This window comes from Bemisia tabaci, chromosome 1 (assembly GCF_918797505.1).
Source record: "Bemisia tabaci chromosome 1, PGI_BMITA_v3".
Classification (NCBI taxonomy): Eukaryota; Metazoa; Arthropoda; class Insecta; order Hemiptera; family Aleyrodidae; genus Bemisia; species Bemisia tabaci.
The window spans coordinates 73,620,961-73,633,625 of record NC_092793.1 but is presented as its reverse complement, the minus strand read 5'-3'; the positions used below and the strand labels follow the sequence as shown (position 1 = coordinate 73,633,625).

The following is a 12,665-nucleotide window of genomic DNA, read 5'->3' as shown; positions in this document are numbered from 1 at the left end:
CTAAAACAATATAGTCTGCACGGGGGTTGTGATATTTGGTGCGGAACAAAAGCGGCCTTTAATTCATGGAACGCACTTCAACGAGTGCCGCTCTCGACTTTCATTTTATCTTCGCGAATTCAACAAGCTTGTTATTTCAAATTAAATCCGGACTGAAACTCTTATTTTCATTTCATCTCAGGAATCCGAAAAATGTAATTTCGTGGGAAGGTAATAACAATGCAACTTAATATCATGTGGTGGTCGGATGTTCCGGAAGAGGTCGCAACGTAAAAGATTCAGGAAAGAAGGTTACCAATTCCGAGGATGAAAGTGCAATTAAGACTGGTAACTCTATGTATTATAAATATGTTTTCTTCTGGGGACAGGTGGGTTTTTAAACACAAAAAACCAGTATAGTGCTTCCTGGGCTTTCCTCGGAGTTAGAATGTTTATCATCAAGCTACGAGCATTTTAAAAAGAGAGGTTTAGGATAAGTCACTGAACAAGGTCTGAACTAGAGAAAAAGTTCAAGGTTTTTCTCGACAAAATTTTACGTAACCATCCATTCACAAGAAAAGAAGTTCGAAAAGCAACTTCTGAGAGAAGTATTAACAAGTATTCCTGACAAAAATCAAACGGAAGTTCGACTATATGCATGCCGTCATTTTTATTATGGCCTTTGAACTGATATTGATTTCTAAACACGTGTATCTTGTTCATGAATCGATTTACAGACTTCTCATCGTGTCGTTTATTTTCTCGTGAAAGAAGAATAAATATGTTGCGTATAGTTCCTTGTGTAATCGTTGGTAATTTGCGGGACTGACATCCGCGATACACTAATGGAAATGATTCTGGTAAAGAAAATGCACCATTTGGAAACACTGCCATGATGCATCACAAATGATCATGATAAGTCGCTATTCCTCTCGTGTTGGCTGATAACGGTCCCACAAATCGCACTATTTGGCAACGCTGTTACATACGCAGGTAGGAAATAATTAAAGGAATACGATTTTTACATATTTCTATCTTAGCTAGATGGGCATTTGGAAGAGGGTCAATTTTATAGTTGCCGATAAAATTGCAGGCGAGTAACTACTAATGCATGAACATTTACCATTTTATTTCATGTTCATAAGTAATTTTCTCATTTCTTTTTTTCAATTTGATAAAATACTGAATCGCCCTATTTTCGTTCAACAACAACGTTTTAATGCAATAAAATACACATTTTTGAAGGCGCTCCGTGTTTTTCAATGGCTTCGTCTGAATACAACTATTCGTGTTCTCCGGATGTCCATATTGCATACCAAAAAATTGCAGGCGCTCTTGTTTTCTTAATAACAACGTGTAGCTGCGATTGTCAGTTCTAAAAGATTTTCTGCGTTGCATTCACAATTCTGTGAAGAAATTTGACAACATCAAATTATCCATAACCGCATTTTCGCGAAATGGTAGCCTGTAGTGTACTGAAAGCGATAAGAAGCTCCAAAAGTTCTATTGATCGAAGTTGTAGGAATAGTGTGTGCGAATTCGGGATTGGGGCGCCTTCAATTCGAGTGATACTTCCAGCTTTGCCGGAGAGTTAGTTTAGTTGCGTGACCTAACTTGACCCAACCTCACTCTGTTGCGATCGGTTCTCGAGCTCTGTGACCGATCAGAGACACATCACATAAAACTCGGACGTATTCAATTACTGAAAAGACAAAATTTTGTTCTGGGTTTATATTTTATGTATTATTTTTTTATATTTACACGCGTCAAATTGTTTTTCTCGAAACTCTCCGTGAATTTTTAACACTTTGCAGATATGGTTGGTAAACGATACCTCGTCTCATGTTGAATCGATTTGCGTAAAACTCGGAATCGCCCTATTTTCGTTCAACAACAACGTTTTAATGCAATAAAATACACATTTTTGAAGGCGCTCGGTGTTTTTCAATGGCTTCGTCTGAATACAACTATTCTTGTTCTCCGGATGTCCATGTTCCATACCAAAAAATTGCAGGTGCTCTTGTTTTCTTAATAACAATGTGTAGCTGCGGTTGTCAGTTCTCAAAAGTTTTCTGCGTTGAATTTACAGTTCTGTTCAGCATAAAATCTCGGAGTTCGCAAGAGCATCACAGCAGATCTGCCAAATGGTGCACATTTTCCACCAAAAAAATGTCCTTAAAGGTATCGCAGCTGTTAATATCGCAAATCACTACCGATAACGTTTCCGCAATTGACACAAATTTGGACCGCTGCCCTGATTCAACATGGCTCAGTCGACCTCCGATAATATTATGGCAAACTTGACTGTGTTGCACACCGACCTCTTGGTTGCGTATTTCATTCCAGCTAATTATACCAAACCTACTTCTGATGACGCATAGTCTCAACGTTTTAAGTTCCTAATGTATCATTGATGATCAATCCGATCGCGAGATAGTTCTTAACAGATCCGTGTCATTGGTGGTAATTAAAACTTCATCAATTTGCCGAGTTTATCAAAAAGGAACCAACCCACATTTTCGAAAAAATTGAGTTCAGAAATGTTTTTGAGGTTAGCTAGCCGTACATTTTCTCCTGCAACAAACCGGAAGTCTAAAAACAAAAATTTTGTTGTTAAAAAAGGGATTAAAGTTTCTTTTTCAAATTGAACCTTATGCAGGAGTATAACTTCAAACGTCTTTTCCTCAGTTTCAACTTAGTGTGGGTTGGTTCCTTTCTAACGAACTCGGTTCATTTGATGTCTGACTTGATGATTTATGAAACAAAACCGGATAGAAACTTTATGGAAAATCTGGTTTTCGAATCAAGCTGGACGCAAATCGTTCAAGAATCGAAAAGAATTGGAATCGCATGGATACCAAACTACACGGTATTATCTATCTTCAACTCTCATCATAGGATTAGAAGCAGTCAAAGACTGTACAATGTTAGGTTGGCATCCATGCGATTCCAATTCTTTTCGATTCATGAACGACTTGCGTCTAGTTACCGCTTTGTAGTGCCGGCATAGGATAAAGAGACTATCGTCGACAGAAGCGAAAGCCACCGCCATTTTCATGTCAACGAAGCATGACGAAAGGAGGCTGTTTCAATAAGTACTGTTTACGTTTCGACGGTTTGGAGTGTTTGGAGAGGTCGAATAATAATGGATACATACGTTTTAAGGAATTGAAAGAGTTTTCTTTTAACTTATTTATCGTTGAACCGAAGAAGAATTGTAAATTCTCTTGAAATTTAATGTTTTTTTCCACTTTTATATTTGTAGATAACCTCGAAATTGGTTTCAATAAGGACCGACTCTGAGAAGAAAAATGTTAACATCGGTTCTTACGGTGCTTATTCGCTTCTGTTGACGTAGTCTATTTATTCTATGGTGCCGGGCGCGAAACGATTCCTGAAGAACTGGTTCATTTTGGTGTGAATCGTCTAGGATACCCGTTCCTTTCGATTATTCGTTCATTTGAACGATTCGATTCATGAACGACCCAGCACTATTTTCGAAAAAAAATCTGAATGACATTTAACTTACTGCAAAGTCCATGGTGGAGGATGCGGATCTGGCGGTGGTGTTGGCAGGACTCTAGCCGGAGCTTGCATTCGTTGCCATAGGTTATGCCATCGGAGCCGCAAACGGGGTCGAGCTCTGTCGAGCAGACTGGACACTCGCAAACTGGTGAACTCCCTCGCTCCACGCACGTGGCTCCGAACTCGCACTTCCTCGCGCTGCACGGACCGTTCCCACCTACAACACAAACACACACACGGACTTTAACAAGCGAGACAGTGACAGAAGATGCAAAGTGTGTATATGAATGGAGATGTTGCATGTGTGAGGAATTTGCGATTTGACTGTTGATGCTTGTGTAAAAATCGAGTGAAGTAAGGAGTCAATTCCAGAATTTTCTGAGGCGCTCATCGTAACTGTAAGAAATAACTCCTCTTTTTGCTGTTGCTGAAGTTTGCAAGAGGCCAATGAAGATGTTGCATGTGTGAGGAATTTGCGATTTGGCTGTTGAATCTTATGTAAAAGTTCGAGAGAAACACGATGGTGCCACTGGTTTTCTCTGAAATCAACTTCCAAGCTCTCAAAAAGCTCTCAAGTTGAGGCCAAAATGGAGGGGATATCCCACGCTATCCTGAGAGTCCACCTCTACATCAAATCAAACTCTCCATGCAAAAATAGGGAGCAAGTACATTAGCAGGGTTGCCGTGTTTTCAGTTTTGGAGTCCCCAAATAAAAAGCAGCCCTGTCAATGTATTTGCTCCCTATTATTGCATGGAGAGTTCGTCTTGATGTATAGGTGGACTCTCAGGGTAGGGTGGGATATCCCCTCCATTTTGGCCTCAACTTGAGAGCTTTTTTTGAGCTTGGAAGTTGATTTCAGAGAAAACCAGTGGCACCATCGTGTTTCTCTCGAACTTTTACGTAAGATTCAACACCCAAATCGCAAATTCCTCACACATGCAACATCTTCATTGGCCTCTTGCAAACTTCAGCAACAGCAAAAAGAGGAGTTATTTCTTACAGTTACGATGAGCGCCTCAGAAAATTCTCGAATTGACTCCTTACTTCACTATTTGTGGAGGAAATATGCGCTTTTAAGCTATTTGCTTCGAAAACTATACTACAGCACGGGTGAGCATTCTGTAAGAGGAATCGTTCCATTCAAATCCAACCCTTGCGCATTCACAGGAAAAAAGTCGCTTGGATCTAGAGTCCGGACTCTTAAAAACATTGACAAGGAAAAATACTTTCGATTCAATCGGACTTTTTGCTGGAATCAAAAGGATATCCGCTTAATCTTCGATTCAAGGTAAAATCTGATCGAATAAAGAGTAATTTTTCTTATCAATGTTTTTAAGAGTCTGGACTCTGGATCCAAAAGCGACTTTTTTTCCAGTGTAGGATGCCACGCAATGTTCAACATGGCTTACCCTCCCACACGCAAATCGTGTTGTTGCGCGTGTATATGCGATTGTTGCGCCCACTGAACCTGTTGTGTCCACCGAACCGAGTGGTACCCATAACTATATTCTGTTCGTATAACCGAGGTTTTTACACCTGCAGGATGTCGTTTCTTTTGGCTCTGAGGGGGTGATTTATCAGCACTCTGAACCGATCTACGTTGAGTAACCATCCAAAAATGTGACGTATCAACTCCAACACGCTAATTGGCTCGGAACCATAGTTGATCTCCATTCCGTTTCATTAACCACGAATGGAATCCTGAACGTGCTCGTTACCCGCAAAAATTGCGAATTAGCGAGCGACAAGAGTGGAGCAGCCTCCTCGGTTCCGGCGTACAGTAGAGCAAGTTAATTTCAGAGATTGGAAATGACGTGGAAATCTCAGCAGCATAATTATCTTCATTTACCAAATACATAGAGGTTCCATTTGGTTTGCCCGTAAAAATGTATTTAAAAACCATTTTTTAAACTTCCATCATAAGACGGCATGAACATCAAATTTGGCCAAAAATGTATTTGGCTCGGTCCATCGTGTGACGCACAGTGCGGAGTCCAATGAACAAAAATAAAAAATTGACTTGAAAAATTTTCTAGACACTGCTGTAATATTCATGATCAGGACAATTTTTTTGACACGTTTATTTTTTTCTTCTTCTTTATTTCCTTTCAAGCCAGCTCTCGGATGCTAGAAAATTCAAAATGTGTTAAACCGAAGTTCCAAAGGAGTTCAATCGAATATCTCATGCCTTTCATGATGCCGTGCGTCTATTTTTACGGTGTCTGTGATTTTTATCCACGCCATTAATAAAAGTTCCACACTGTGCAACGCGGGGAGACAGAATCCACAAAGGCCGCGAGTGTTGAGTGGAGGGTGAAGAGTGGAGCATAAAAACACGTGAAATAGGGAGGTGCGAACTATTTAAAAGCTTTGATAGCATTTCACAAGGGCGCTAACGACTCTCCAAGGCCCGCGGATAGCTGAGCAAGCATATTCTTGAACACGGCGAGACCGCCAGGATAAAAAGAGTAACGGTGTGAATCCGACTCTGAAATTTTCCGACACTCCGATACGCGGTGTCTCCCGCCGCGGCGCGGGGAAAATAGAGTAAATGAATTATGGATGCGTTTGAAAATTAAAAAAGTGGCTATGACGTCTTCATCGCATCATAAATTATGCATAATGCGCGGCCGCTGGCAGGGGCAGAGCGGTTTTGGGGAGGCTCCCTGACACCCCTGCACGGTGTAAAAAAGGAAACCCTCCATTTTAAAAGTTCTGAATAGACGTTTTTCAGCGATTCTCCCCAGCCGTGATTTTGGCCTGTGTTGCCGTTTGGGCTCGGGGCAATCGATGGTGCAGGATCACACCCATCCTACACGTAGGCGGATCCAAGGAGGGCGTAGGGGGCGTGCCCGTTCCCTTGGATAAAAATAAGAAGAAAAAGAAAAGAAGAAAGAGGAAAGAAACAGAGGAAAGACGAAGGGTAAACTCTTAGATTTGGTAATTATTTATAAAATTGACTAAAACTAAGACATGCTTGACTAGAACATGCTTCGCAAATTCAGAAATTTTCTAGGGGAGGCCCCCGGACTCTCCTTCCCCCGTTGGAGGCGTCTGGATCCACCCTCGATCCTATAAAACAAAATATTATCAAATACCCTGGCAAAATTCGAAGTCATTGAAACGGGATTTTGTAGTAACATTGAAACAATTATTGGAGGTCAAAATTAGATAAAAATCGTGCTATAGCGGTCATTTTCATTTATTTTTTTTTATTTTTGGCCACATAGTGCCAGAAAACACTGTAAAAGTATCCCTCGCAAATACGGCCTAATGGTTGGGTTGATTAAAGATCAAATCTTAGTTCTTTTTGATGGATTTAAACACGGGCAACAGAACAACACAATCAGACAGAAAAACATTAAAGCGCAAAGTTAATTGTCTGATAATGTCTGGCAAATCTAAATCAATCTGGCAAACCTAGAAATGAGAGCCGTTCGATTACTGAATCGATATCGAATGACCTTGATCGATAAAAAGCATCGCTAAGATAGGGATTTATCGATCAGGATCATTCTATAACGATTCGACAATCGACCAGTGGCGTGGCGTGAATTGCGATACATCGATTGTTATGCCATTTGAACCTATGGTAAAGAATCGATTATTAAGGTGTTCGTTGCGAGCACTCTGTTTATCGATCATTTTCCATGGGTTTAAATGGCATAACAATCGATACATCGCAAAGCACGCCACGCCACTGCAATCGACCCACTGAAGCACAAGCTGATCGGAAAATGCTCCTTACTACAGCATGAAGGGGTGTAGAAAGATAATAGTTGACGGAATGAAAGAAGACTCGACAACTTTATAAGTAAGAGGGAGCATTTATAATGTGATTATTGATTGACTCGACTCACCACAAATTCCGGCGTAGGCAAGCTTGACGTCGGTTTTAGCTTGACAAGTAGACTGCTGAAGGTGGCAGGCAGTGTCGTAGGTTCGGCCATTGGTGCCGCAGACGGGCCTCAGGATCGGGTCACAATTCGAGATGCACTCGCATTGGGCGATCCCAAATTTGTTGATCACACACTCCTCGCCGAAAGTGCACCGCACGGATGCACAAGGGTTCACTCCTGCGATTTAAAAAAAAAAAATTAAAAAATAACAGTGATATAAAAATGACATGTGCAGCGACGGAATAATCAAAGGAGAGTATACAAGCCTGCTCAATATACTTTGGACAAAAGTTCATAATTTTTAATTTTATTTTACGATCTATGGTGTAGTAGTGGTGCGGTGCTGGCTCCATGATTAGAGGGTCTCGGGTTCGATTCCCAGTCAGGCGATCCGAGTTTGATAGTTCCATGAAACGGTTGCCTAGGGCTGCGTGTTGATTAGGGATAGGGCTTTATTTGCAAGCGCGGGATTACCCCTGAGGGGTATTCGAAATAACTAAAAAAACAACACATAGTGCTCAAGGTCAGTCGATGGAAAAATCAAAAATCTAAACTTTCTAGAATTATACTTTCATTTCCGCAAAACTTGCCTTTTTATTGCTAATTTTGTATCATTTTTGTTTCATTTTCCCTCCAGTGTCTATTTTATATTGAACGTACGCATGTTTTACTTTGAAGTAGCATGGCGGTATTGCCAGCGTAGCACAAATTCTGATAACCTCCGACGGCCAGACGATTAACGCGAAGCTTCTTTTTTTCAAAGAAGGACAGTTTTTTCCAAATGCCATATTTCTACGTTGAATAGAAGTTGGAAATGACAATAAAATGCAGGGAAGGCGAGAATTCCTGTGTGTCGAAACATTGAATGGGTAAGAATTTTTTTTCTATCGGAAAAGGCGAGCCAATCAGACCAGGGTTGCAAACAAAGAGACGCAAATTTCCAGCTACATCTCCAACTTCTGCCTTTCTTTAGAGTGCAAGCACAAGTTCGGAACAGAATATTGAAAAGTTTGCGCGGAAAAATATAAAAATATCCTCCGTACTTCTCGGTCCTGGCGTTAGGAGGGCTCCGAGGAACTTCTTCGTTAAATCTATGATAAAGTTGTTAAAAAGTCCACCGGAAGTTTCATATGGAGAAATTTCAATTGTTGCTCTGGGTGTTTCGCGTTTTTCTCTTCGTGTCTGATTTAAAACTTCTGTCAAGATCCACCGGAAAACGGAGTGAGAGAGGAGATTGTTTCTTTTTTTATTCCATCACAACTTAAATCGGCAAACTTTTATCAAGTTGCGCGCTAAATTTTATCACGGGAGATAATTAAGATGATGCGTGTGACTACCTTGAAGGGACTTCGAGAGACGACAGCTGCGATAGTTTAGAACAAATCGGATTGCGGAAATGAGCGAGAAGTTTCTGCGCGAGATTTTTTTACACCCTTTTATAGGCAGAGACTGCTTGCAATTAGGGAAGCACGAAAAAAAGAGATCGAAAATTTTCGCGACGAAAGTTTAGGGCTCCTAATTATTTCAGCAGGAGCGAGACCTTCGCAGAGGAACAGTAAGCATATGGCAACTCGTTAAAGAAAAATAAAAAAAGAACTTGCTGGGAATTGCTTGTTAGCGTTCTCATTCGTAAAGAAATTATTCCCACTTCGAGAGTGCTACTGAAGAGCAGCTTTACATTGCATTTTTCATGATAAATTATTTTTTCTCCAGCTAAAGAGCGTGACGAGGACCGCTTGAAAGATGGCGGGAAATGCTTCAAAATCAAAATTGACCACATTAAGAAATTGCCAGAAAGATTTCATTTTGACATTATGCCAATCAAACTCTGGATATAAACTCTACATTTTTGGCCGAAAACCTGAATAAATTTTATCTCCATTTATGACCAATTTTCCGCCGTTAGAGATTTTTCTGATAAATAACCGGTGTGAAACATTGTAAAAGTGGACATTCTTGCAAGTACCTGCAATTTTTACAAAAATGGACTACCTTTTGTAATAAAAAACCACTATTTCTAACTCATCCAAAAAAGTACCTATCCCCAGAAGGAAACTAGTAGCATATGCGTCGTTTCTTTGAAGCAGAGATATTTCTATATTGCAAAACGATGAAAGCTTACCTGAGCTGCATTTGCCTCGATAAATGATTCGCAGGTTTTTCTTCGATCTACAGGCCTCCAATCGTAGGTTGCAATCGTTGCCGTAGGTCTTGCCATCAGAGCCACACACGGGGGCGAACTCAAGTGGACATGCCTCTCCGCATTTGCAAACTGGGTTCCTATCTGCGTCCAGTTGGCATAGTTCTGGTTCCGGGCACACCACTCCAGCACAAGGATCTATAAAATCGAAGTAAACTCAATGCAAAAAGAGTCACCGATTTTTTCACGATGATATGGGCATTTTGGGGGACTGAACACATAATTCAACGGACAGAGCAATTTTTAGGGATATGTTTTAGTAATTGAGACGCTGGGTGCAGAAGGGGTATTTCTTAGTTGCGGTGGCTCAAAATCCTCACTGTTAATTTATATCTCGGAGAGAAAACTATTCAGTCAGATTTCTGAAATTTTTCGTTTTCAGCTTTAAAATCATAAGGAAAATTCATTAAAAGTTTCAAAGAATTCCATTCATTTGCTTTAATTAAATTGGATGCAAAATTAGTGGAGATTCTAAGATACCGAAACCAAGAAATACTCTTTCTGCACCCAGCGCTTCAATTTAAAGTAAAGACAAAAGAAATTTGACAACATCAAATTATCCATAACCGCATTTTCGCGAAATGATAGCCTATAGTGTACTGAAAGCGATAAGAAGCTTCGAAAGTTCTATTGACCGAAATCGTAGGAATAGTGTGTACGAACTCAGGATTGGGGCGCCTTCAATTCGAGTGATACTTCCAGCTTTGCCGGAGAGTTAGTTTAGTTGCGTGACCTAACTTGACCCAACCTCACTCTGTTGCGATCGGTTCTCGAGCTCTGTGACCCATCAGAGACACGTCACATAAAACTCGGACGTATTCAATTACTGAAAAGACAAAATTTCGTTCTGGGTTTATATTTTATGTATTATTTTTTTATATTTACACGCGTCAAATTGTTTTTCTCGAAACTCTCCGTGAATTTTCAACACTTTGCAGATATGGTTGGTAAACGATACCTCGTCTCACGTTGAATCGATTTTCGTAAAACTCGGAATTATGAGGTATTTGTTGACGAAAAACTCGAATTTTTAGTCAAAATTTCAAAATTCAAGATGGTGAACGTAGCCTGAAATGCAATCTCGGCCCTTGTTCGATCGATTTGTATGAAACTCGGTATGTGGAGGTTTTTGTTGACGGGAAACTCAAATTTCGAAAATTCCAAAATACAAAGATGACGGCGTGGCCTGAAAAGCTATATTGTTCTTTCAAAAAGTATGTATCCTTGAAATCAACAAATGTATTTAGTTTCTGTTCATTCTTCAAAATCGATTTGTACCCTCAGGTGACAATATAGACATTAATATGGGCACGCTCTTCAATACCGATGTGTTGAAACTAGGTACTATCTTTTTTTTTTTTTTTTTTTTTTTTTTTTTATTTTTTGCTCAGAGGTAAGTAATGAGAGTTGTACTTATTCGTCATTTCAATTTTTTTTTTTTTTTTTTTTTTTTTTTTTTTTTTTTTTTTTTTTTTTGCTCAGAGGTAAGTAATGAGAGTTGAGAGTTGTACTTATTCGTCATTTCAAATTTTTCGCTCTTCTTCCCCACCCTCTTTTTCGGCGTGACCGTGATTCATTCTCGATGGTCATCCGAAGAGGAACTATAGCAGACCCTTTTTCATGAACATTACACGCGAAAATCTTGAAAAGATCACGATTTTAATCTGACTATGTAATGCTTGCCTATTACAGACCCTACTCTATAATATAAAATCATATGGGTAAAGCGTGACACACAGGTAACGCTTTAGGCGCGAAGCGCTTTGGAGGATTGGCGTAAGCTTACAAAAAAGGACTTTCAATTTCAACTTCATTTTGAGATGACACCACTTTTATCTATAAATTTATTATTATAAAAATTGTAAAAGAAAGTAAAAAAGGCGCAAAAATGCAAAAACTATGTTGAAGCGTCGCATATTATAGACCTGAAGAGCACTGGATGCACTTGCTATTTAAGTCCGTAGGAACTCTTAACTGCAGTTGGCGGGGGAAAGGACGGTGAATAAACACGATCTCCCTCATGTTTGTGTAAATTTTGACTTGACTTAAAGCTCGAGGAAACTTATTTTAGCGCTGCGTTTGGACAAGTTTAACTGAGTTTGGGCGAGTTTTCCAATTTGTGAGTTGCAGCTTGTCCAGCTTACACTCCTTTAGCTCTTGTTAGATATATCTCGGACAAGTAGCTCGAACTCTCTGTGAATCTCTTATCATTCCGTCAAATATCATGCAGGTGAATCCGGCGGGTCGTCCCGCACAGTGGCGTGGCGTGAATTGCGATATATCGATTGTTATGCCATTTAAACCTATGGTAAAGAATCGATTAGCAAGGTGTTCGCTGCGAACTCCCTGTTTATCGATCCTTTTCCATAGGTTTAAATGGCATAACAATCGATATATCGCAAAGCACGCCACGCCACTGGTCCCGCATCTCGCTCTCGTTTCCAAACACGTAAAATTATAAACATCATTCGAGATATTTTTCAAAAAAAAATCGGATCCGCAAGAAATAGATACATGTGTGTATCAAGGGAATTTGAATTAGATTTTGAAGTAAATATTTTCAACAATAAAGGCAAATATACGACGAACAAAGTTCCATTCACTGATTTTCCCCCATGCCTGGGTGTCCCTCACATTATATTTGAGGCTCATGACACGTAATTTTTGGGCCCAGATCGAAATCTGCTGTAGAACTGCAAAAAACGTGGATTTTCAGCTATGTCGCACGAGGAAGTTAGAAAAGTTCGATTTTGAACTCAGGCCCAAAGGTGACAGTTGATCATAATCAAGTAGGTTACGTGTTCAAGTGTGCTCGACATCATATTCGAAGCTAATATCCCGTCGCCTCTGGGCCCAGGTTAAAATCTGAGGTAGAACTGCGAAAATTTGTAACTGCTTTAATTTTTTAAACTTTTTGCCTGGGGCTGGCAAGAAACCCGGCATGCCTTTGAGTCTGAATTTTGTCTTATTTTTCTGATTTTGAGGATCACGCCTCAAATTTTAAGCCACTCATGTCCTCACCAGCTTCCGTCGAGGAGGAAGTCCTTGATAAACCTATGAA

At 40.0% G+C, this 12,665-nt stretch overlaps 1 protein-coding gene across 1 annotated transcript in view; it reads right to left on the bottom strand.

The window, feature by feature from the left end:
- LOC109033114 (agrin) overlaps positions 1–12,665 on the bottom strand; it is a 310,568-nt gene that overhangs the window by 70,802 nt on the left and 227,101 nt on the right. The window contains exons 6-8 of the mRNA XM_072296169.1: positions 9,527–9,742; positions 7,366–7,581; positions 3,509–3,721 (exon numbers count right to left, since the gene is read on the bottom strand). Of these exons, the coding sequence (XP_072152270.1) occupies positions 3,509–3,721; positions 7,366–7,581; positions 9,527–9,742 (645 nt within the window). The remainder of the gene's footprint in view (positions 1–3,508; positions 3,722–7,365; positions 7,582–9,526; positions 9,743–12,665) is intronic.